Raw genomic sequence first — 21286 nt, forward strand, 5'->3', positions numbered from 1 at the left:
TACTCTAGTGTTTGGTATGGCATATCAGAAAGGTTCTCGGGCGATTTGTATTTCCTAAATATTCTTAGCTTTCTAAATATGAGATAAGGCTACGTCGTGATGACTTTGCTGATGGCGTATGCGACGTATTGCACATTCCCGTCATTCAGCCCACAAACGCTGACCCGTCCAGATGGCAAGAGATAGACGTGGAACTCCTCTCTCAACCTCAGAACATGATCTTCATCCAGTCCTGTATAGCTAAACATGCCAATCTGCGTCTCAATATGCGACCAATCCTCTGCCGTCTCCTGTTCCAACCTCTGCCTTAGCTCCCGTCTCATCTTGCGAATCCGGGAGCTCATCGTATCCAAATCATTTTCCCACTGAGATCTGAGATCAGGATCCCCAAGGACAGTCTCAACGATACTTGCTCCAAACCGTGGCGGATTGGAGTATTCCGCGCGGGCAATCGCCATAAGTTCACCACGAGCCCCCTGCGCCGACAAATGCGGCGGAACAACAAGATGCAACGCACCAACACGCTCACCATACAGTCCAAAGTTCTTCGAAAACGACTGGGCTACGCATAGACCAGGATGGCTGCTGGTACTTAGGATCATCTCTGTGAAATGCCGAACAGCCCAAGCATCGCCGTCGACGTCGCCAGTCGCGAAGCCCTGGTAGGCACTGTCGAAAACGGCGAATGCCCCTTTGTCACGGATTAATTGTGCCACTCGAACCCACTGGGATCTTGTCAAGTCCACCCCAGTCGGATTATGCGCACAGGCCTGCAGGACGACGACGTCGTTTCGCTCGGCGCCTTCCAGAGCAGCCAGCATACCTTCTAGATCAACAGCTTTCGTTGTAGGGCAATAGTAACGATACTCAGCAACGTTGACACCGGTCATCTCCCATATCGAGCGGTGGTTGATCCACGTTGGCGACGGGATAAATACACGCTTTGGCTGCAGGTGCCGGGCCAGAAATGCAGCGGCGAGATGATTTGCCCCTGTCCCGGAGACTGTTTGAATTGAGGCAACATTGGTACCAAGTTTGAAGCTGAGAGGTCCGAAGATGAGATCTTTTGCGAGCTTGAGAAAACCGGGTGAGCCTGCTATGCCTAGGTATTCGTGGTTGACCTTCCTAAGCTGTGCTTTTGCCTGGATACCGGTCAGTGATCTTTCTGTCACCTAGATAAATCACTGAACCTGGGTATTTACATTCCGTACACTGGGCAGGACCCAGGGATTCCCATTTTCATCGCGATATGCACCGGCCACGAGAGATACTTTGTTTGGATGAGGGTCTGCATCGAAGTCGGCCATGAGGCCGAACGCAGTGTCCGGCGGTGGAATTTGGAGATTGAGGTACTGGTTTCGCATCTTCAAAAGTAGCCTATGAGAACTTGATTTTAATATGCAAGGTGGCTATATTATCACGAGTCAACCAGTATAGCTCAGGAATGTGCTGGCCAATAGGTAGTAATATGTGTGGTGGCCGTCGGCGTGTTGAACCCTTTCACCGAAGTCTCAACGGCGATGGGGGGATGTCTCGCCGAGCACGAGGGCACCAACCTACATATATTGTGGGAACTTAGGAGAAATATCTCTGCTGTGCTTTATTCTGAAGATCCACCGCAAAATCCGTAACTATGAACCAGTCAACCATTCTAGAGCGCCTGTCCGCCCTTGACACAAACACTATATCCGATGCCCTCGACTTCCTTCATCTCAAGGGCGCCACCTACGGACTGAGACCGCTATGGGACTGCCCCAAAATCGTTGGCCGGGCAAGCACCATTAAAGTCGGCGTTAAACAGGAGGATTCTGCTCCAACCACCCATCTCATCACCCCCGTCATAGACGCTATAACGACGGACGACCGGATTCTGGTCATTGCAGGTGGGAGTGAGGGAATCTCCTGCTGGGGCGACATCATCGCCAATGCGTCGCAAATGAAGAATATCAGGGGGACTGTTATTGATGGCGTGAGCCGTGACATCGACGGTAGTCGCGATATTGGATATCCGGTCTACGGCCTGGGAGTGACCATGATTAGCGCGCGCAACAGACTCGTCCAGCTGGAGTCTGGAACGCTGCTGCAGGTGCGAGGCGTGACCGTTAATCAGGACGACTACGTGATAGCCGATCGATGTGGGACTGTCTTCGTCCCGGCCGAGCGTATCGAGGAGGTTGTGGAACTGGCGGAGCGGATTAACTGTCGTCAAGCGCTGATGGTAAAGGATGTTCGATCCGGCAAGCCTGTATCTGAAGTTATGCACGATACTAAGTTCGAGGCCATTCACAGTCAGAAACCATCGACAGAAACCGCAGGACCAACGCCTAGAAATCCCAGACAAGCATCTGCCGAAGATAAAGAGTTGTCTGCACTATTCGCCGGCTCAGACACACCTGCTGTCTCTGACGCGCTGGATAAGCTCGGCATCGCCGGACAAGCCTTCAATATCATGCCCTTGGCCAACTACAGTAGTGTGACTGTCGGACCGGCCTTCACAGTGCGCTATGTCCCGGCCAGCAATCCCCCAGGCAGTGTCGGTGATTTCATCGATGATGTCGCAGTGAGAGATGTCGTAGTCATCGATAACGGCGGCCGCACCGACTGTACAGTATGGGGCGATATCATGACCCAATATGCCGGACTACGCGGTATTGCAGGGACCGTCATCGACGGGGTATGTCGCGACGTGAACCGCGCAATCAAGGATCAATACCCAATTTTCAGCGCCGGCCGATGGATGCGAACTGGTAAAGATCGAGTTCAAGTCGGGGGTGTCAATGAATCAGTTGGTATTGGGAAGGTCCATGTTCAGCCGCGCGATATCGTCGTTGCTGATGCCAATGGAGTGGTGATTGTTCCTAGGGGACGAGCACGCGAGGTTGCAGAGGTTGCAGCAGCAGTTGAGAAGAGTGAAGAGAATATCAGAGAATTAATCGCCGGTGGTGCGTCGATTGCTGAAGCGAGAGAGAAGCTTGGTTATCACACTCTGCAGCGCAAGGCTTAGGTATATAGAACTATGTTGGTTACTAGTCATACAGCACCATTCCTCCTTTCTGAATAACTACAGTATATCAGGATACTCGTCTTATGACCGCGCAGCCTGGAGTTCAGCGCTGTACCAATTCTGAACAGCCCGTATGTCATAACTCATCGCCACCGTATCAAAGACCGTCAGATGTTGCTTGGACGATGCCCCATCATTCGACAGGCGACCAACCCATTTGCCGTGCTTTCTGGCAGCCGTAACAATCTTTTCAATGGCATCGGCGAACTCAGGCTCATCACCTCTTGCAGGCACATACCCCAGCACCGACAGGGCGAGGTCATTCGGGCCGATGAACAGCATATCTACTTGCGTTAAGAAAATTTAAGATATATTGTGTATCGGCTCTTACCAACACCGGGTACGGCAGCGATGGCATCCACATTCTCCACCCCCACCTTGGACTCGATCTGAACACAGGTAACAAGGGTCTCATTCGCGGTCTTCATGTACGTCGGGATATCGATTCCATGGGCAATGGCTGGGAATGCCGAACCCTGGCCGCGGAGTCCTTGCGGAGGGAATTTTGCATGAGAAACGATGGCCGCTGCTTCTTCGGCTGTATTAATCTGGGGCACAACAAGTCCACTGCTCTTGTTAACGAAGCCCTGGTGGGTGTATTTCTCTGACTCACTGTGCACCAGCATCCAACGCCCTTTTAATCAGGTCAGAATGCGTTCCTCTCAGGCGAACAAGCGGAGAAACGCCCATTGATGCGATAGCTGCAACGGCACTGTGCATAGAGTCATCGCTAATATGCCCATGCTCGCAGTCGATGATTATGCCCTAGATGCATTAGCGCATGGATAGCAGATATAATAAAGAAGACGGACGTCAAGGCCTGTTGAAGCAGCTATCTGAGCATGGCGAAATGATGGAATCCCCATAAACGTCATGATCGGCTTTCTGTTCTCTCGGAGAGCGTTGAGCAGACGCAGTTGTGGGTTGTTGGTTACGCCTGTTATGGCGCTTGGGAAAGGCATTGTGGCTTCAAGTTGTAAGTGTGTATTCGGTAGTATATACTTACCAGTAAGGCTAAATAACTATAAGCCATTCAAGTATAAACGGGTGGTTATTGCCGATTTATACATCCCTCAAGCACGCGTATAACCCGTCGGCGAAATCGACGTTTAAACCGATGTTGGAGCCGAGAGTACGGTTACCATATTACTGCACTATCTACCTCAGTAGTAGACTTGTATTATAGTATACTGCTTTTCATTATACCCCCTATCATGTATATATATTCCCCTTTTTGATAGTTTTATAGACTTAATTGGCTTGGTTCGTAAACTCTGCAATGCGTCGCCACATCTCAACAGGGTTCGAGTACATGGGAAAATGGCCACTCTCTGGTATCTCTGCCAGTTCCACGCCTTCCCTTGCCAGCCGTGGTAAATACGACAGATCTTGATTCTCCTCCCCATACATAAACATCTTAGGACATGGTAAACCCAGGAACATCCAAAGCAAGTCCCGATTATCAGATAACCACACCATAGACTGGAATATCGGACGCACCGCACCAGCCCGCACCCTTGCCGGCAGAGTACTAGCATACAAGGGACTCCCGAACGATTTCGTCTCACGCGTGCGGACAATGAACTCATCCAAGAAGGCCTCCGGGTCATCGGACGGGAAACTGAATATTTGCCGACTCAGGAAGCAGTCTTCTGGGGCGAGATTGCCTTTAATGTCGACGAAACTCAAGACTCGGTCGGGATCCTGGTGGGCGAGGAGAAGGGCTGTGAGTCCTCCCATTGAATGGCCCATGAGATGGAATTGGGTGATTTTGAAGTGATCAAGGACTGCTAATGCTGTTGCGACGAGGAACGGGATATCTGTTGCAGAGAGGCTGTCGCTGTCGGAGTGGCCGCAGCCCGGGGCATCGAATGCAATATATCCATATTGTTGTAGGGCAGAGTGCAGGATGATATCGGCCAGGTCCTCTTTGCATGAACCGAAGCCATGCAGGAAGAGGATTGGGGGCTTGTCATTGAGGTTGTGGATTGTCGAGAGATTGAGGTTTACCCCCTGCACTTGAAGGGGGATTTTCGTATATGAGACGGACATCTTGACGTTGGATAGAAGATGCCAACAAAAAGAAAGAAGGCTTGTTTAGAACAATTGGAAATATGATGGTTCTTTGGATGGGAGATGGCCAACCACGGCAAAATGGAGGCTTACGCCGAACGGAATCGGGGAGAACTCGGCGTAAAAACGCGACTTGCCGAACAGAAAAACCGGGGAATTCGCCACAGACGCCGTCACCACTCTCAACGCTGCCTGGGATGATTGCTACTCCTGTAGAAGCGGCAGTATGTCTGAGAGAACTCGATCAAGAATTTCAAAGAGCATTGCGTAGGCTTCTACCCCTTCTCACAATACCGTCGTCTAACCTATCCAGCTGTCGCAGATGCCACGGCAGGAAGGTCAAGTGCTCTGGGGGAGTCCCTTGCACGAACTGTCGCCAGGCAAATAAAGCAGCCGAATGCATATATCCCCGCAAGTCACGGCTGGTTAAAGTCAGCGAGCAGTGAGTGAACACTCCGATTCTAGTATATCCGCTGACAGGGCCAGATATATCGAGGACCTGGTTTCCGAGAACCAGCGACTGCGGAGCTCGTCTTCGGGGCCTTTAAATGAAGACAGCAATACCCTAGAAAAGGCCCCTGTTGTCGCTGAGGTTCCCTGGTTTGTTAATGCAGATGCCCTTGACACACCAATACTGGTCGCCGAAGCCTCCGATTCGGCTTTTGCAACACGTTTTCGGCAGGCCATGTCAAATGCCCAGCATGGCCATCTACCTCGAGTGAACTTCCCCACTGATGAGCAGCTGCTGGCATTGTCCGATAAGCCATGTCCATGGCCTACGCCCGCTCGTGCACGCCTTCTTGTCCGAGCAGCCGTGAGTGGCCTGGGGAGATGCTATCATATTGTTCGACGAAGTTCGATCCTGCAGGACGTTGAATCCTCCATCCAAAACCACTCACAAACAGGATTGATCATGAAGAGTAAACTTTGGGCTGTTTTTGCGATTGGCGAGATGTACACGACCAGGACGTCGGCCTCAGAGCGAACTTTCCCCGGTCTGCACTACTTCTGCAGGGCAACGAACGTAATTAGGATGGTCAGCGAACGGCCTAGTGTGGATATGGTTGAAATCCAGCTGCTTCTGGTATATCCTCCTTGTTTGTTGAATGAGTGCACCAGGCTGACCATCTAGTCTATATACTCGCTCTTCCTCAACAGACGGCACGCAGCGTACAGTCTAGCCGGCTCTGCAGTACGCCTAGGAGTGATAATGGGACTACACCTCAACATCCCCGAGTCACAGCTCAGCGACTTGGCCGAACGCGAGCATCGCAATCGCATCTGGTGGACGGCCTACACTCTCGAGCGTATGTGGGCAGCGAAACTGGGATATCCATCTGCGATCCAAGACGAAGACATCGAGGTGGATCTGCCATCAAATCCGGAATTTGTCGATGATAGCACCACATTGGACTTTGCAGACTGTGCATATTTCATCGCCCGAGTAGGTCTTGCCAGGCTATCCACCCGCATTATCCACTCTATATACCTCCACAAGGCGGACGCACCATCCTTATCACACCGGGTGCAAGACTGTTTTGCAGACCTTCGACGATGGCTGAAAGAATTGCCGGTGTCACTCCAGATTGAGGCGAAAGAAGAAGAGTTGGACCCCAGGGTCAGGTCACTTCATCTCCTATTCAACCAGCTCGTTATTATTGCCACGCGACCAGTTCTCCTCCACGTCCTTCGCACACGACTCGAAGCCAATGAACAAAATCCCAGCATCGAAGCGAATATTCCAGCATCTGCTACTGCATTATCTGAGACCTGTATTCGCTGTGCTCGGCACTCATGTCGTCTGCTGGCGGATAGCTGGACGAACGGGACATTCATGATATTCGACTACTTTTATACCCAATACCTCTTCGCATCTGCTACTGTCCTAAGCATATCGACACTACTTCATGGCAAGGAGCGTCAGAGCGACGAAGAGCAGTTCGAAGTTGCAGCCGGCTTCCTCCAGCAACTCCGAGACAGTGGTAACTATGCAGCTGCCGAGTTCTACCAACACCTTGAAGCGGCCATTCCTTTGATGGACATAATAAAGGCGCGTTCTGGCATGCATGAGTGCACCGCAGCTGCGGCCTACCCGGAGTCAGAGTCTATGGCTGCCCCGGGCCCCAATCCGAGCGACCTTGAGGGGTCCTCATCGACTGTGACTGATTTCATGACTGCTGGGACGGCACTTTCTGATCCGTTATTGCAGGATCTGCTGGATCAGCCTCTGACGGACCTTGAGTTTATTGATTCGTCTATGTACCTGGACGACCAACAGGGGTTCTACTGGCCGAGTGCCACATTATAGGAAGATTTGGCCCTAGTAGCATGAATTATATGAATTCCGCTGGCAAGAGCAAAAATGAGTGGCAAAGTATTGTCTCTGACAGACCAGCTGACCTGCTCTTCGAACAGTGTCTTACAGGCCGCAATATCACTGATAGACTCTGCTACTATGCTTTCCGGTGTTGGTCCGTTGAGATTAATATTATCCGAGAACCCTAATGCATGTTTTGTATGAAGTAGTCTTCCCTATTCATTGCAATGGAATTAATACCCCGTTGCTAGCACCTTCTGCTTTCATTACGTACGTAGCTTTGCTTTTCTTATCTGCAGATTATATATAACTAGGATAGACTTCATCCCTGCTGGATGTTATCAGCCGACATATGCATGACCACCTGCAGAAAAAGATGAAAGTTCGAGTAACACGACCCCGAGATCTGGGGAACTCTCGCTCGTCATTACACATAGGCCAGTAGGAATAATCTCAGTGTAGCGATTTTCGCGCATAAATTCGCCCAATCCTCGTCCAAACTCTCGCTCTAACTACGCTTACTGTTGGAGAAGCATCGTGGTGTCTCACCCGATGAACCACATGACGACGGCCCTTGCAGACGGACCATTAATCATAATGCGGAGAAATATAGAATTAGCCCTGCTGTACTAGTATTAAGATCCATTAGTGATGCATGAGGTCGAAACGCGGAGTATGCTAACCCATTCTAGTGTGGTGGTGTAACAGAACCACCTCCATCCAAGTCGACTATGGTTACTATTATGCCGTCCCGGGTTTGATACAGCGGAGATTTGATACTACCGGGGATGGAAATCAGGACCAATCAGTAGATCGTGATATTTTGCCAGAGGTGGTTGACATACTGGTATGTGGTGACGACCAGAAAGGAATGGAACCTATATAACCTGCCAAATTCCCCATGGATACCATATACGGAGACCCATCGACGGCAAACACAGTGAAAATGAAGCTAGGCTGTCTACTTTCGATAATCCTCGGGGTGCTCCCCCAACTGGTGTTTGCAGCACCCAAGCCAGTTGAAAATGAGGCCAGGAAGGCGACGGACAGGCTTGTCTTTGCCCATTTCATGGTATTTCCACTGACCCTCTCTACTGAATAGGATAACTGACTACACAGATTGGAATTGTCAGCAATCGTCACAGTGCAGCAGACTACGACGATGATATGAAGCGGGCCAAGTCCCTGGGAATCGACGCCTTTGCCCTGAACATCGGCGTCGATCCATATACCGACCAGCAGCTTCAACTGGCATACCAGTCCGCCGCAAACAACGATATGAAAGTTTTCATCTCATTCGACTTCAACTGGTGGAACACCGGCCAGGGGTTCCAGGTCGGACAGAAGATCGCACAGTATGCCAGCCTGCCCGCCCAGCTCAAGGTCGACGGCAAAGTGTTCGTCTCCTCGTTTGCAGGCGACGGCCTAGATGTCGCAGCGATGCGTCAGGCAGCTGGTCAGCCGATATTCTGGGCCCCGAACTACCACCCCGAGATGGGCACCAATATGGACGTGGTCGACGGCCTGCTGAACTGGATGGCCTGGCCGAACAACGGCAATAACAAGGCACCGCAACCGGGACGCAATATCTCGGTACAAGACGGAGACGAGGCCTATATTCGAGCGTTGAATGGAAAGGATTATGTTGCGCGTGAGATGCCATCCTGAAAATATACTGCTACAGGCTAACGATTACAGCTGCGTCCCCTTGGTTCTTTACGCACTTCGGCCCTGAGGTCCCCTACAGCAAGAACTGGGTCTTCCCAGGAGATCTTCTGTGGTATGACCGCTGGAACCAGTTACTCGCGATGGGCCCTCGCTTTATTGAAATTGTTACGTGGAACGACTACGGCGAAGCCCACTATATCGGCCCTCTCAGCTCGCCGCATACTGACGACGGCTGTTCCAAATGGGTCAATGACATGTATGCCCCCCGTATTATTTCAAAGCTCGATGATACTAATTAATAGGCCCCATGATGGCTGGATGGACATGTCGAAACCGTTTATCGCCGCTTATAAAGACGGCGCCACGTCTGTCGATAGTTATATCACCGAAGACCTGCTGGTATACTGGTACCGACCAACGCCGCGAGAAGTGAACTGCGATGCCACCGATACCTGCATGGTCCCCGCCAACAACGACAGCGGGAACTACTTCATGGGTCGACCTAACGGGTGGGAGACGATGCAGGATGCCGTGTTTGTGGTGACAACACTGAAAGAGCCTGCGACTGTGACAGTCAACTCTGGAGGTAACGTCGAGGTGTTTGATGCACCAGCAGGGGCCAGTGCATTCCAGGTGCCAATGGGCGTGGGGTCGCAGGCCTTCTCGCTCAGTCGCAATGGCAGGGTCATCCAGTCAGATATCAGTCTGCTGCCCATCATTGATGGGTGTATCTGCGGGATATACAACTTCAACCCATACGGTACGTCACCATCCCTACTGCATGTCTGTCCTAATATATGACTAGTTGGAACCCTGCCACCCAGTCCAATAGATAGCCTCGAGAACGAGGCCCTATTCAGTCTCACAATGGGCCTCCACGTTACAACATGTGCCCCAACACCTTCACTGGGCAAGACAACCCCAACGCCTCCTCCAGGATGGGGAGATGCGGCACCAACTGGAACGAGAACATCGTCGGTTACTCGTCCAACCAGCACGACAACAAGAACTTCTACTACCAGAACAACCACGACAAGGCCGACCACTACTACGAGAACAACGACCAAGACCACAACTACCAACAATCCCCCGGCTAATCCAACCGGAGGCGCAGGCAACGTGTGCACCGCAGGTACGGGACCAGGAAACTACGTCGGCCTGTGCAACTTCGCCTGCAGATATGGATATTGTCCTCCAGGACCATGTACCTGCACCGCGTACGGAGCACGAGTAGCTGCGCCGCCATCTACCGGTGTTCGTGGTGTGCCGCTATCGGGACTTGATAATTCGTATTTGGGATTGTGCAGTTTTGGTTGCGATCATGGGTATTGTCCGCCAACTGCGTGTCAGGTTGCGTAGACTCTCTTATGCTTGTTTATGATGGTTACTTGTTGTATCTCCATAGGTCGGGACTCTGTGGGTGGCTTTATAACATGGCTGTTGGTGCTCATTCATTGTATTTAGTTGTTTAAACATGGTGTGATATTGTTTGCGTCGCTCCTCCGTTTGCAGAGGGACATACAAAGCATTCTTGTTACACAGTCTTCCCGCTATGGTGGCGCTCTTGGTGAATATAAATACCTGTAGGCTCCCAAACTACAGCTGGCTTCTGACACTCCCAGCATTAGGGCTCAGTGCGATCTCAGCCTGGGCTATCACCACTCTGCCGTCCTCAGCTACCTGCTGATACACAATTCTCTTCCCATCGTCTTCCTCCCACATCTGCGGCCTGATGGTTTGTCCTGGAAATACAGGCTTGCTCAGCCGTAGCCTCACACTCTTAAATCGCTTCGAGTCCCCTCCGGCAAATGAATCGATAACATGCCTCACGCCCACGCCGATCGTACAAGTCCCAGAGAGAATCGGTCCAGGAAAACCAGCTCGCCTACCATGTCCCGGGTCAATATGCAGTGGGTTCCATTCACCCGTAGCAGCTCGGTAAAGTGCACCCTGGTTGCTAGTTGTCTGATGGTCCACGCCGGTGTCATGTTTCCTGTCGGGTATGGATGTAGATTTCCGAGCGTTTGAAGGCGATATCTTTGACGCCCCATCACCAGGCATTTTAATAAGAAACGAAGTCCATTCGTTATAACATATGTCAGCCCCCGTCTTCGCCTCCTTTGTTGTGATTCCAACAATCACCGCCACGCCAGACCGGCGATCAACAACATCGAGGATCCTGGCTTCGGATTCTAGTGTCCCCGAAGTAGGGAGCGCCTGCTTCATCTCGAGATAATGCTCTGCATGGACATGTGGATGTTCCTCTGGTTTATATCGAGGCATTAATGTTGGCATATCGCGAGTCACCTTCCCCATGATGTTAATGACCGCCAGCGATGTGAATGTCGGCAGGGCGTGGAACTCTGGATGGTCCTCCCAGCAGCGCCGGAGGTCTTGTCCGCTGGCTCCGATGGCGAGATTGTAGGGTATTATATTTGCTGCGTCGTAGGTTACTGAAGAGTGCCATCGGCGGTGCTTGATCTGATCGATATCCATGTTGGATTTCAGCGACCAACGAGGTCTGTTACTCGAGGTGCCCAGAAGGATTTCTCTAAGAGTGTATTGTTGAGATTGTTTATTAACATGAAATCTATTGAATATAAAGGTAACAGTGGTTTATTTGTAAAGGGTTGATAGACTGCGGGGTTGCAATTGCCGCGAACCGAGGAGTTGATAGCACGACGATCTAGTAGACACAAACAATTTTTCCCTTATTCTCAACAGTTATCATCCCCAGGCCTCCTATACTCAGTACGACACACGTCGCCTGTGTGGCTGCCGCCAGAATCCGGAGTGTAAGCAGGGAGAGGGTCGTAGGAAGGGAGACCGTCGTCGCGGGCCACCGACTCCGACGCAGCATCCCTAGCCTTACAATAATACCGGTATGAGTCGTCATGGATAACAGCCGGCTCTGGCTCTTCCGGCATGGCTTCAACAGGCATAACGTCTACCGGTGCCTCATGAATCGACAGAGCGCCAGGATAGACAGCCTGGCATTGCCGACGACGCTCCTCCTCCCTTTCCCAACGCACCCGCTTCCAGTGCCGTCTTCTGAAACGTACTTCACTAATGCATGCGGCCAATAGGGATCCCAGAACAAGCAGTAGCAACAAGCCGGCAGCAACAGCAATGCCGATGCCGACTATCTGGCCGTCGGTGAGACCTCCACCCTCTGCCATCGTGAGATGTTCGATGGGTGACAGGTATTGAGATTGAAAGAGATATTAGGGCCGGTATGGGGGTTACTGAGTGCTGAGGGGTGTGGACTGGATGAAGACAGTGGTTATCCAAGATGGGATAGAGTGGCTAGCTAACGGCGGTATCAATGTTCTTATAGACGTCCCACGTTCACAATCACAGTGGTAGCAAGAGTGAATGGTGTACTCTGCATTCTCCCTTTGAACGTTCACTGAAGGATTATCTTAATATACACTGGTGTTCACTAGTATAGCACTGCTACCGTCAGTGTATGGACAATGGACATTCATTTTGAGGTATAAGGAGTTCACAATTCCACAAGGCCATCAGCCAGCAGGTCAGACACAACGGTGTGGATCCTACACTCTCAGAGATGCCGGCCGCTAGTGACGGCAACGGTCGCAGGAGGTCTTGTCATGGCCACATCCTATATTATGCAGCGGCAAGACGTGCTCCGGCTTTTCGGGTTTCCAGAATGCTAGTTTAGACTTGAATGATGTCTTGGGAAGTGGCGGAGGCTCTCTGCCAAGTCGATTTCGGTACTCGAATTCGACCCTCGCACGCTGGTGGCGCCTCCAATCCCTGTAGTGCATGATAGCGGCCAGGGGATGGAAGACAAGCGCGGTAGCTGCAATTGCAATCAGGACGGCCGCGCTGCTGGCTCCGCGCTACCAACGACTGGCTTTCTGTCTGAGTCGACATTGCTATCGTTTGTGACTAAGTGTCTTTCTGGAACTGATCCTGGGTTTATATGTCTGGCAAGATTCTGACGTGTGCTTGGCGCCGGAGAGAATAACATATTGATAGGATTTATGAGCGTACTTATATGGTTTTCCGATTCACTACTCTTTGATTAGGAGGGCCAATGATCTTTTTTACTTTCAGTGAATGGCAATTGAGCATTGAATGATAGAACAACCGGCTCTGATAAGCTGGTCTTGTCAGTTGTGTGCAGGCTTCTTGCTACCTTGTTCCACAAAGCTGCCTCATGTTGGTAAAGACTGAATTCACATGGACAAGAGATACCAAAAGAGCCCTCCTCCATTGCCTGTGACGTAGGATTGTTTGGGAATTTACTCTAGAGGGCTATTTTCTCTCAATAAATGAGCCATGTCACGGAGAAAGATCTCGACCGTCTTCGGCCCTACTCCCTTAATCTCCTGCAAGTGAGATGATACATCCTCAACATCCTTGCACTCATGCAGGAAATTCCCAAAACTACCATGCTCCTTGACCGCAGCGGATACATCTAGTAGTTTGTCCGCCGTGGAGTAATCGTACCGGACGTAGTGGCCTTGATCGAGTATCTCGACCAACCTATCCCATCCTGCCTGTTGGATAGCTTCCGGTGTTGTGATGCCGTGCTGGACGAGTTCAGAGTATGTACGGCTGGCCACACTCTGTTGAACTGGCTTGCCGAATAGCAAACAGGCAAGGAACCACTTGAAGTATTCCGTTTCGTCGCGAGAATCCAGGTCGATTCCTAGTTCTCGGGCGTATATTTTTCCTTTTTCTGGCATTGCGAGTGTATAAAAATCGTGGAATGTATGAAGGACGATAGTGGTGATATCAGCATGAGTGCAAATAGTGCAATGCATAATGCATAACACCTTATGCATGGACCACGTGACTGACTGACAGATCCATGACATCATACATCGCGATCGACCTGCAATCTGCACCTGAATGTCTTCACACGCGTTGCGATGCCCTTGCTGTCAAACGAGCTCCCCTCTTACAGTGGGCCCTACCGTGTGGGCGCCGTCGACATCGAGGCGCCATGCGATGGCCGTCTCGTCCATACTGCGACCCATCGCACCCACGGTGCGCCCGCCTTCCAACTCGACACCGTCCTCTTCACCCTGTACTACCCAGCCTGCCCAGACTCCCAAAGCACAAAAGAGCGGCATCGATGGCTGTTAGAGCCCGCACGGATTCGTGGTAAGGGCCTTGCTCGCCTCGCCAACCTCTCCAATTGGGTCATCGATCGCGTGTTCACCTTCCTGCTATGGGCTTTCGTCGGCAGCCTCTATATCCCCGCCGACGTCGATATCCCACTACGAGACCCGTGCCTGTCCGATTCGCCGGATGTTAGCAACTCGGCTAGACCTGCAAATACTGCGGGAGCTCGCCGGCGGAGTAACGATAGCGCAGCGCCGCCCCAATACCCCGTTATTGTGTTTAGCCACGGCATGGCTGCCTCACGCACCGACTACACCCAGCTCTCCGGCGAGCTGGCCTCGCGCGGGTGCATTGTCGCTGCAATTGAACACCGAGATGGGAGCGGCCCCGGAAGCACAGTGCGACGCGGAATCGGTCGCAGAGGGAGCGTCTTCTCGACCGACCCTCGCCCTGGTGCTGGCATCCGCAGCCTTCCAAGTGTGCTGCACTTTTCCACACACCACCTACAACACAGTGAGACCTTTGATAGAGCAACACTCCAGCAGGTGCAGCTATCTTACCGCAAGGCCGAAATAGAGGAGACGATCCACGTCTTGCGAATGCTGGCCAACGGGGAAGGAGAGGATGTATTCCGGCACAACGCGCGCGGCGAGGGCGCTCACCTCTCAGAGTGGCAAGGGAGGCTTAATATCGACCAGATAATTCTAGCAGGGCACTCGTACGGTGCGACAGGGACCCTGCGCACTTGTCTAGGCGCACCAAGCCCCCCATTACCCATCGCCGGCTGTGTCGCGCTGGACCCAGGGAAGTCAAGCGGGCCGCTGAACGACGACATCGCAGTCCCGCTACTCATCATCCACTCGCAAAGTTGGAGCCGCAAGTTTAGTGTCTTCATGGGCAGGCCGCACTTCGACGTCGTGAAGGAGCTGGCGCAGAAATGTCTCCGGAGAACCGGCGCTGCCTGGTTCATGACCAGTCTCGGGACCAGCCATCCTAGCTGCACCGATGCGCCTGTCATCCAACCACTTTTACTCGGCTGGGCTACTGGAGCTACAATCGCCGCGGATGAGGGCGTCACGCAGTACGTCCGCCGCATCCAGGAGTTTGTCTACTACGTTCTCACGGGCGAGGCTACAGGCTTGCTGGCGCAGGGGGAGACGCACACTTGTTATCACGAGTCCGCGCTTGTCCCGTGGACCAAGGTATACGGCCCTCGCGACTGGACCAAGGACTGGCAGATACATGTGGCGCCGCCGGCCAAGGACACACCGGCCAGTGAGTCGGGCAGGTTGAACTAGTCAGTCCTTGTCTAGCTGTCCTTTATGCCTCTCGACGAAAACTCAACTATATTGGCAAGAGGAATAGTACTTTGAGGAGCAAACCTTCCATATCTTACACTCTGTCTGTCTTGCTAATTCCCCGATGTTTAAAATATGGTAACGTCTGTATAATAATGTGATATAAGTGTACATTATCTACCTAGAGCACTGGTTGTTCGTGTTTAACTGAGCATTCATACACATCCACATGACAGCGAAATGAACAAAAGGCCAAGTAAACGGACTTCGATCAATCCAACTAACGGCCGTCCGACGGCGTACGGACCACAGCCGGTTTAGGCGCCCTTGGGATGCGTCCAGGCGGCACCGAGTGCATTGGCAGGATGGTTTTCGGTACGACGACCGACGCTCGACCGGAATTTGAAATCCGCTGTGGCCTCATCCGTACTCTGTCGAAATGATCCCTGATGTGACAACTAATAAAGACGCAGAGGACAAGAAACATCACACTGCCAACGGCAATTAACACCCCCATCCCTATCCGTTTATCCTCCTCGGTCAACTTCGTATCACTTGTTCCCGACATGGCTGCTGTTGGCAACCGCGATTCTTGCTAGAGCTAGGTGTGTTTCGTCTGGATGTTTGGCGCAGTTGAACGACCACTGTGAGGGTTGTACCTGCAGGTAGTGTGTCTATTTATGTAGATGCTTCTCACTGCCGCTTCATTGTTGACTACCGGTGAATGGCTTGAATATGAACTTGTAGACAAAGCGCCTGTCACTGATGATTATGTGAACATTCCCTATTGGAGAGGATCGAGGTCCAATGCATTAGCAGCTACAACAACAAGGACTTCATAGAAGATAATCCTTTATACTGTACCGGCCGTTCACCTGAACATGCTTTCATCTGGCAGCATGGCATATAAGCAGCACCTTTCTTGAGAGAAGGTGTATGTGACAGGCTGAAACAGCTACAACATCGATGTTGAAAGGACAGTTACAAGGTGTAATTGCTGTCAAGAACTTAATGAAATATTTCAGTGGGAATAAAATAAACTCCATTGGCTATCATACTAGTAAGCTGGACAAGTAACCACCAGCTGCTCATATACTGAACATCATCCAGACTAATACGGGAGATACACACCGGACTTCTCGTCCTTTTCAGATTCACTAGTGGCCTCTCTTCTGCCCCATGTAATATGGCCCTTGCGATAGTTGTTCGCTATATACCCTGCAATTAACGCCACGCCAAAGATAACGCCCAGTGCCACCAGGCAGCGCGTCTGTGCCGGCGTAGGACTCGATATGTTCGCCGTTGACGTCGCGTTTGAACCCTCCACCACTGCCTCGCGCAGTTCCAGAGGAATGTGCATGGTTATATCAGCAAATATAGTTTAAAATACGATACACGCGTGAGCTGAATGGCTGTCTGAGGACTGGCAGTCTTGCTCGTTACTGTAGCATAGGCAAAGGTCAGAGCGATCAGACGTCGTTTATATGCCATTTCCACGGGACTTTGAATTCTTGGATGCTTTGCCTTTACTTGTGATTGACTAGGTCATTGTACTAACAGTACCCTCCAGGTGCTGCATTGTTATGATCCACGATTATACCCATGATACCCATGAATGAAGCACACAATAAAGTTCACCTGAATACCTGAGATAAAGGTTTAAAGGCATTATTGGTCATGGAGTTGCCCAGATGAAAAGGGCAGCCTACGAATTCACGCGGTTATATTTACAAAATACAACTACTAAGACTAATATTCAGTTTAATGTTTAATTTGAATGCTTTATTCCTAATCAACACAAACACCCCTATCCTGTATCTAAGAATTCAGGCTCCAATATACAACAACTCTTCACTTGGTCCACCCTGCCAGCCACAGCGGACGCCCAAAGTACGTCCCACCGTTGCTGGATGGCGCCGTACTGCATCACCCTCGATATCCCGGTGGTGCTATGGTGCAGTATACACCGGAGGCTGCTCGGTCGGCCTCTGCCCACGGACCAGCGCACGTTCCGGCGGAGGCGGAGACACAGGTTGAACAGCGTGTAGAGTCATACCCCTGTTGGATGCAGCATCCTTTGACTTGGCCTTCGCCGTACGCATGGCCTCCCTCGAGGACCGTGTGCAACGGCCAAGTGCGCGACAGCAACAGCCTATGGTACCGTCATAGAGGGAGAATAGACAGAAGCGTAGACAATGATCAGCCCAGAGGGAAAGCACGATCGCCAGGAATACAGTGACTCCAACTATAACGCCAAGGATGATCCATTCTCGTTAGGTCATCGGACTGTCATCTGCGACAATTACAGAAGGGGGGAAGGCGCGGGCCTCGAGGCCGCCGGAGGACTGAATGGGCGAGCCCTCGTTTGCGGTTGGGATGAACATTGTTGGTGTTATGACGATATCAGACTGCGAAAAGTGCGTGTGCAGTGCCGGATTGGAGTTTAGGATGGCAATTGGGAGGACGCAGGGCTACAGAGAGTGTGCATGCAGCTTTTATGTAGGAAGGTCAAATAGGGGTCTCGTTATTAAAGATATTTCATTCACTACTAGTTTTTATAGTATCAATGCCGTTACAAAATGAGACAAGCAAAACGGCGGATATGTCTTTCAAAGACAAGTGCGTTTGTCAGTGACAAACAAGGCCTCGTTGGTAACAAACAGTGCATGGCTTAAGGCTATCACCGAGTCCTTATACCATATCTTCATGAAGCAACTGCTAGCTTCCCATTGACTGGCACATTGCGCTGCAAGTCCGGGGATGGAAAGCCCTCAAGCTTCACACCCTTCCGAAACAGCAGACAATGCGTTGAGCCCCCGAAATGGAACATTCCCAGCTGGTCTCCCTTCTTTACACGCTGTCCCTGCTTGACGGTGATATCGCACGTCGAGACTTCGCACATGCCCACTCCCAGGAACGCCATGAGCCCGATGGCCGGGTTATCGCACTCAATGAATATGATTGCCCGAGTGGCAAGGCAAGTCAGATACTCCTGCGTCATGACCTCGCCCGAGGCGTCAATATCCTGTTTCTGGCCCTTGTCCCCGTCCCAGAGCCCTTCGAACAGGGGTTCAGAATAGTACGTCCCGTCGACAACGTACGCCTTGACAATCTTGCCGCTAACAGGAGCATGCCACCGGTGGTAACTCAGCGCACTCAGGAATGCCTGATACACTGTCCCCCCCACGAACTGGTCGGCAAGCTCATCATGGGATAACATATCAAACACCGAATAGGGCTGCGACTTGATCCAGAATGTATCCTTGGCTTTCACGTCTCGGGCAAGTTTATACGGCTGGGACTCGCACGCATTCACAACAACACCGTCATCATCGGGCGCAGCAACAGGCCGAATCCCCGGTCGGAAGACTCGGGTGAAGAAGTCGTCCCACGAGGCGAATCCGTAATGCTTTGCCGTTGGGTCACAGACAAACAACTTGTCGAAGTCGTGGTTTGATCCGTTCGGCGCGTTCGCGACCTGCACGAGATTACCCCTGCCAGTCTGACCGAACCAGCCATTTTCCGATTCATCGAGCGCTGTTGCTGATTCTGGCGATGTCAGGAACTCGCCCCATGCGTTTAGAACCTTCTTCAGCATGGCGTTGATGTCCGGGTCTAGGAACGCTGCATACCCGCTGGGCGTGCCCATTGACCAGTCAAGCACGGCGTTGATGGGCAATCCAACCAGCCCAACTTTGAGGGAAAAGTCATTCCACGACGGCGCAGTTGTAATCAGATAATTCAGCACACGCAGCATATGGTGGTAATCCCTAATCTGAGGACAGCCTGTGGGATCGGTGCAGTAGTGGCGGTTCTTGGGCACCTCGGCGAACATGGACGCGACCAGCAGGTATACGCGGGTGTTGGACTCAATCAGGTGCTTGAATTCTTTCAGGACAGGGTGCAGTTCGTGCTTTTCCTTCTTGTCGACGTGGGCTATCACCCCTCCGACCCATTTGTGGTGCGAGTCATGGTCCGGCGGCATCCAGTGCCCGGCCCTGGCCTGTTAGTAGAATCTCAAAAATTAAAGCTAGACCATACCGGTGGTGACGATGGGTGTGCGGCTTGTTTGGCATAATTATTTGTTTGAGCTACTGGTATATTAGTCCTCACCAGGAGGACGAGACGTTATATACACGACGGCATCATGGTGATGTCATTAGGGCCCACGGCCAGCACAGAACTCCCACCGTATTACAGCATTAGAGGTAGTTATTGCGATTAAACCACGAGTCCCGCGTTCCACTCGACCACCTGAAGGTCCTTTCAATGCTCATCTGCCGCTCATGCCCTGATCCATCTGCCGCCGGGGTGAGGGCTTCCTGGCTGGGGTGCTCCCTGAGCTGGCCCGCCGACGCCGTCACGGAAGTCACCATCATATTGTCATTCGCATTGACATCGGGGCGCCAGTAGTGCGGGTTGTTGGAGCCGGGTGTCTGTCCGGAATCCTTGGGTGAAATCACGGAGAGCGCGTACTTTCCACCGCTGTTCTTTCTCCCGTCGCTGCGGTTGCGGTACGACGAGGCTCCGTCGAGGAACCAGCGGAAGAGAGGACGGAGGGTGATGAGGCTGCCGGCGATAATGGCGAGTCCGGTCTCCATGATCGACCAGATGGCGATTTGGTATGTGGAGTCTGGCTTGTTAGTCTGTACATTAGATACGAAAACGGGGAACTCACAGAGGAAGTCCGTGTCGGCGTAGTTCTGCAGATATGGCATTCGGATAACGACACCAATACTTGCCCTGCTCTCTGTTAGTCAAGTTTACAAAGTGCAGTAAAGGTAACATACACAGCCCCCAAGCTGAGAATACCGGCCAACACGCCCTTGGTGCGCCGGTTCATCTGCAACTTCCAGACAAACCAAACCGGGAGTAAACCCAAAGTAAAGTCACAGCAGATCGTAAGCCCACTGTACACGTATGCAACGATGAGCAGGATGTTCGTCGACATGCACGTTCCTTTCTCAAACGGGTTGATCCGCTGCCAGAAGTACGAGACGGGTTGGCAGTCGAAGAGCAGGATAACCCAGAAGACAAGGCCGATACAGATGACGATGACGATAACAATCCATAGGATGACACGGTGGAGGCGATGCACTGCGAGGCGGAGCAATGCCCAGGCAATGGCGACTTTGGCGACGGCGGACGACCAGAGGTACAGCATCTGGCCCAACCACCATAGCTGGGGCTGTCAGTGGAATTACAGAAAATGAGATGTCGAGACTTACCATTAGAGCTCTTTGCAGTGTGTCCAGGTCGGAGAAGTCGACCATGCGATGGCCAATGCCGGCTTCAGGCCCCAGCATGCACAGCGTGCTCAATGCGATGAATAGCGCCTACGCGAGTCAGTTGGTGTCTTGTTATGCCTGGATAGAATCGTACCAGCGCTATAACCATGAGTCCATCGTCCCAGCCAAATGAGCGCACGATGTACAGTCGCACAAAGCACCGCATAGCGACAGTGATAACAGACAGGCCGACCATCACGGCCGCCGTGACGAAAATCGCCAGGCTTCGGCCTTCCAGAGGCGGATTGGCCATCTTCACCGGGGAAAGGAGACAGACTGGGAGGAATTCATTCACTCGCCTCGAGACGGGCAGAGACTGTCAGGAGAGGGAGGCGCCGGGTTGATATAGGGGCCCGTTCAGCGAGGCAGTGGAGATGCAATGCAAGGCAGGGCGAGGCAAAATGTTTCATGATGGCCGTGCGAGGGCAGACTCTGTGACAATTCAACAAAAGCTCAGCGATCGGGAGGAATCCGCTGG

At 51.9% G+C, this 21286-nt stretch overlaps 12 protein-coding genes across 12 annotated transcripts; 4 read left to right on the forward strand and 8 right to left on the reverse strand.

The window, feature by feature from the left end:
* Window positions 1–89: 89 nt before the first annotated feature.
* ASPVEDRAFT_143688 (uncharacterized protein) lies at window positions 90–1364 on the reverse strand (the record flags this gene model as incomplete). The annotated part of the gene is made up of 2 exons (XM_040807932.1): window positions 90–1142; window positions 1203–1364. 2 exons carry the CDS (start codon window positions 1362–1364, stop codon window positions 90–92), a joined length of 1215 nt encoding a protein of 404 aa, XP_040673942.1.
* Window positions 1365–1633: 269 nt separating this feature from the next.
* ASPVEDRAFT_57357 (RraA family protein) lies at window positions 1634–3004 on the forward strand (the record flags this gene model as incomplete). Its single annotated transcript, XM_040815328.1, has 1 exon — window positions 1634–3004. One exon carries the CDS (start codon window positions 1634–1636, stop codon window positions 3002–3004), a length of 1371 nt encoding a protein of 456 aa, XP_040673943.1.
* Window positions 3005–3085: 81 nt separating this feature from the next.
* Window positions 3086–4026, reverse strand: ASPVEDRAFT_143709 (HpcH/HpaI aldolase family protein; the record flags this gene model as incomplete). The annotated part of the gene is made up of 4 exons (XM_040807936.1): window positions 3086–3351; window positions 3396–3631; window positions 3678–3829; window positions 3877–4026. 4 exons carry the CDS (start codon window positions 4024–4026, stop codon window positions 3086–3088), a joined length of 804 nt encoding a protein of 267 aa, XP_040673944.1.
* A 289-nt stretch (window positions 4027–4315) lies between these two features.
* On the reverse strand, window positions 4316–5116 carry ASPVEDRAFT_57359 (alpha/beta fold hydrolase; the record flags this gene model as incomplete). The annotated part of the gene is made up of 1 exon (XM_040815329.1): window positions 4316–5116. One exon carries the CDS (start codon window positions 5114–5116, stop codon window positions 4316–4318), a length of 801 nt encoding a protein of 266 aa, XP_040673945.1.
* A 218-nt stretch (window positions 5117–5334) lies between these two features.
* Window positions 5335–7537, forward strand: ASPVEDRAFT_203574 (Zn(II)2Cys6 transcription factor; the record flags this gene model as incomplete). The annotated part of the gene is made up of 4 exons (XM_040809407.1): window positions 5335–5579; window positions 5624–6221; window positions 6270–7207; window positions 7271–7537. The coding sequence occupies 4 exons, from the start codon at window positions 5335–5337 to the stop codon at window positions 7443–7445; spliced, it is 1956 nt and encodes a 651-aa protein (XP_040673946.1). The 3' UTR covers window positions 7446–7537.
* Window positions 7538–8400: 863 nt separating this feature from the next.
* Window positions 8401–10481, forward strand: ASPVEDRAFT_878595 (glycoside hydrolase family 71 protein; the record flags this gene model as incomplete). Its single annotated transcript, XM_040818184.1, has 6 exons — window positions 8401–8526; window positions 8574–9105; window positions 9153–9378; window positions 9425–9882; window positions 9928–10096; window positions 10160–10481. The coding sequence occupies 6 exons, from the start codon at window positions 8401–8403 to the stop codon at window positions 10479–10481; spliced, it is 1833 nt and encodes a 610-aa protein (XP_040673947.1).
* Window positions 10482–10718: 237 nt separating this feature from the next.
* ASPVEDRAFT_89416 (uncharacterized protein) lies at window positions 10719–11618 on the reverse strand (the record flags this gene model as incomplete). Its single annotated transcript, XM_040818604.1, has 1 exon — window positions 10719–11618. The coding sequence occupies one exon, from the start codon at window positions 11616–11618 to the stop codon at window positions 10719–10721; it is 900 nt and encodes a 299-aa protein (XP_040673948.1).
* Window positions 11619–11736: 118 nt separating this feature from the next.
* Window positions 11737–12488, reverse strand: ASPVEDRAFT_391513 (uncharacterized protein). The gene has a single exon (XM_040811854.1). It carries the CDS (start codon window positions 12299–12301, stop codon window positions 11840–11842), a length of 462 nt encoding a protein of 153 aa, XP_040673949.1. The 5' UTR covers window positions 12302–12488; the 3' UTR covers window positions 11737–11839.
* Window positions 12489–13061: 573 nt separating this feature from the next.
* ASPVEDRAFT_391517 (uncharacterized protein) lies at window positions 13062–13884 on the reverse strand. The gene has a single exon (XM_040811855.1). It carries the CDS (start codon window positions 13838–13840, stop codon window positions 13394–13396), a length of 447 nt encoding a protein of 148 aa, XP_040673950.1. The 5' UTR covers window positions 13841–13884; the 3' UTR covers window positions 13062–13393.
* A 130-nt stretch (window positions 13885–14014) lies between these two features.
* On the forward strand, window positions 14015–15520 carry ASPVEDRAFT_203577 (uncharacterized protein; the record flags this gene model as incomplete). The annotated part of the gene is made up of 2 exons (XM_040809408.1): window positions 14015–14388; window positions 14461–15520. The coding sequence occupies exons 1-2, from the start codon at window positions 14027–14029 to the stop codon at window positions 15518–15520; spliced, it is 1422 nt and encodes a 473-aa protein (XP_040673951.1). The 5' UTR covers window positions 14015–14026.
* A 2518-nt stretch (window positions 15521–18038) lies between these two features.
* ASPVEDRAFT_179396 (phosphatidylserine decarboxylase family protein) lies at window positions 18039–19604 on the reverse strand. Its single transcript, XM_040808832.1, has 2 exons — window positions 19562–19604; window positions 18039–19518 (listed from the first exon to the last, which is right to left on the reverse strand). Exons 1-2 carry the CDS (start codon window positions 19594–19596, stop codon window positions 18225–18227), a joined length of 1329 nt encoding a protein of 442 aa, XP_040673952.1. The 5' UTR covers window positions 19597–19604; the 3' UTR covers window positions 18039–18224.
* A 9-nt stretch (window positions 19605–19613) lies between these two features.
* ASPVEDRAFT_391533 (uncharacterized protein) lies at window positions 19614–21155 on the reverse strand. Its single transcript, XM_040811857.1, has 5 exons — window positions 20903–21155; window positions 20749–20856; window positions 20311–20702; window positions 20199–20263; window positions 19614–20153 (listed from the first exon to the last, which is right to left on the reverse strand). Exons 1-5 carry the CDS (start codon window positions 21059–21061, stop codon window positions 19723–19725), a joined length of 1155 nt encoding a protein of 384 aa, XP_040673953.1. The 5' UTR covers window positions 21062–21155; the 3' UTR covers window positions 19614–19722.
* Window positions 21156–21286: the final 131 nt, after the last annotated feature.

This window comes from Aspergillus versicolor (genome assembly GCF_001890125.1).
Source record: "Aspergillus versicolor CBS 583.65 unplaced genomic scaffold ASPVEscaffold_15, whole genome shotgun sequence".
In the NCBI taxonomy this organism is placed as follows: Eukaryota; Fungi; Ascomycota; class Eurotiomycetes; order Eurotiales; family Aspergillaceae; genus Aspergillus; species Aspergillus versicolor.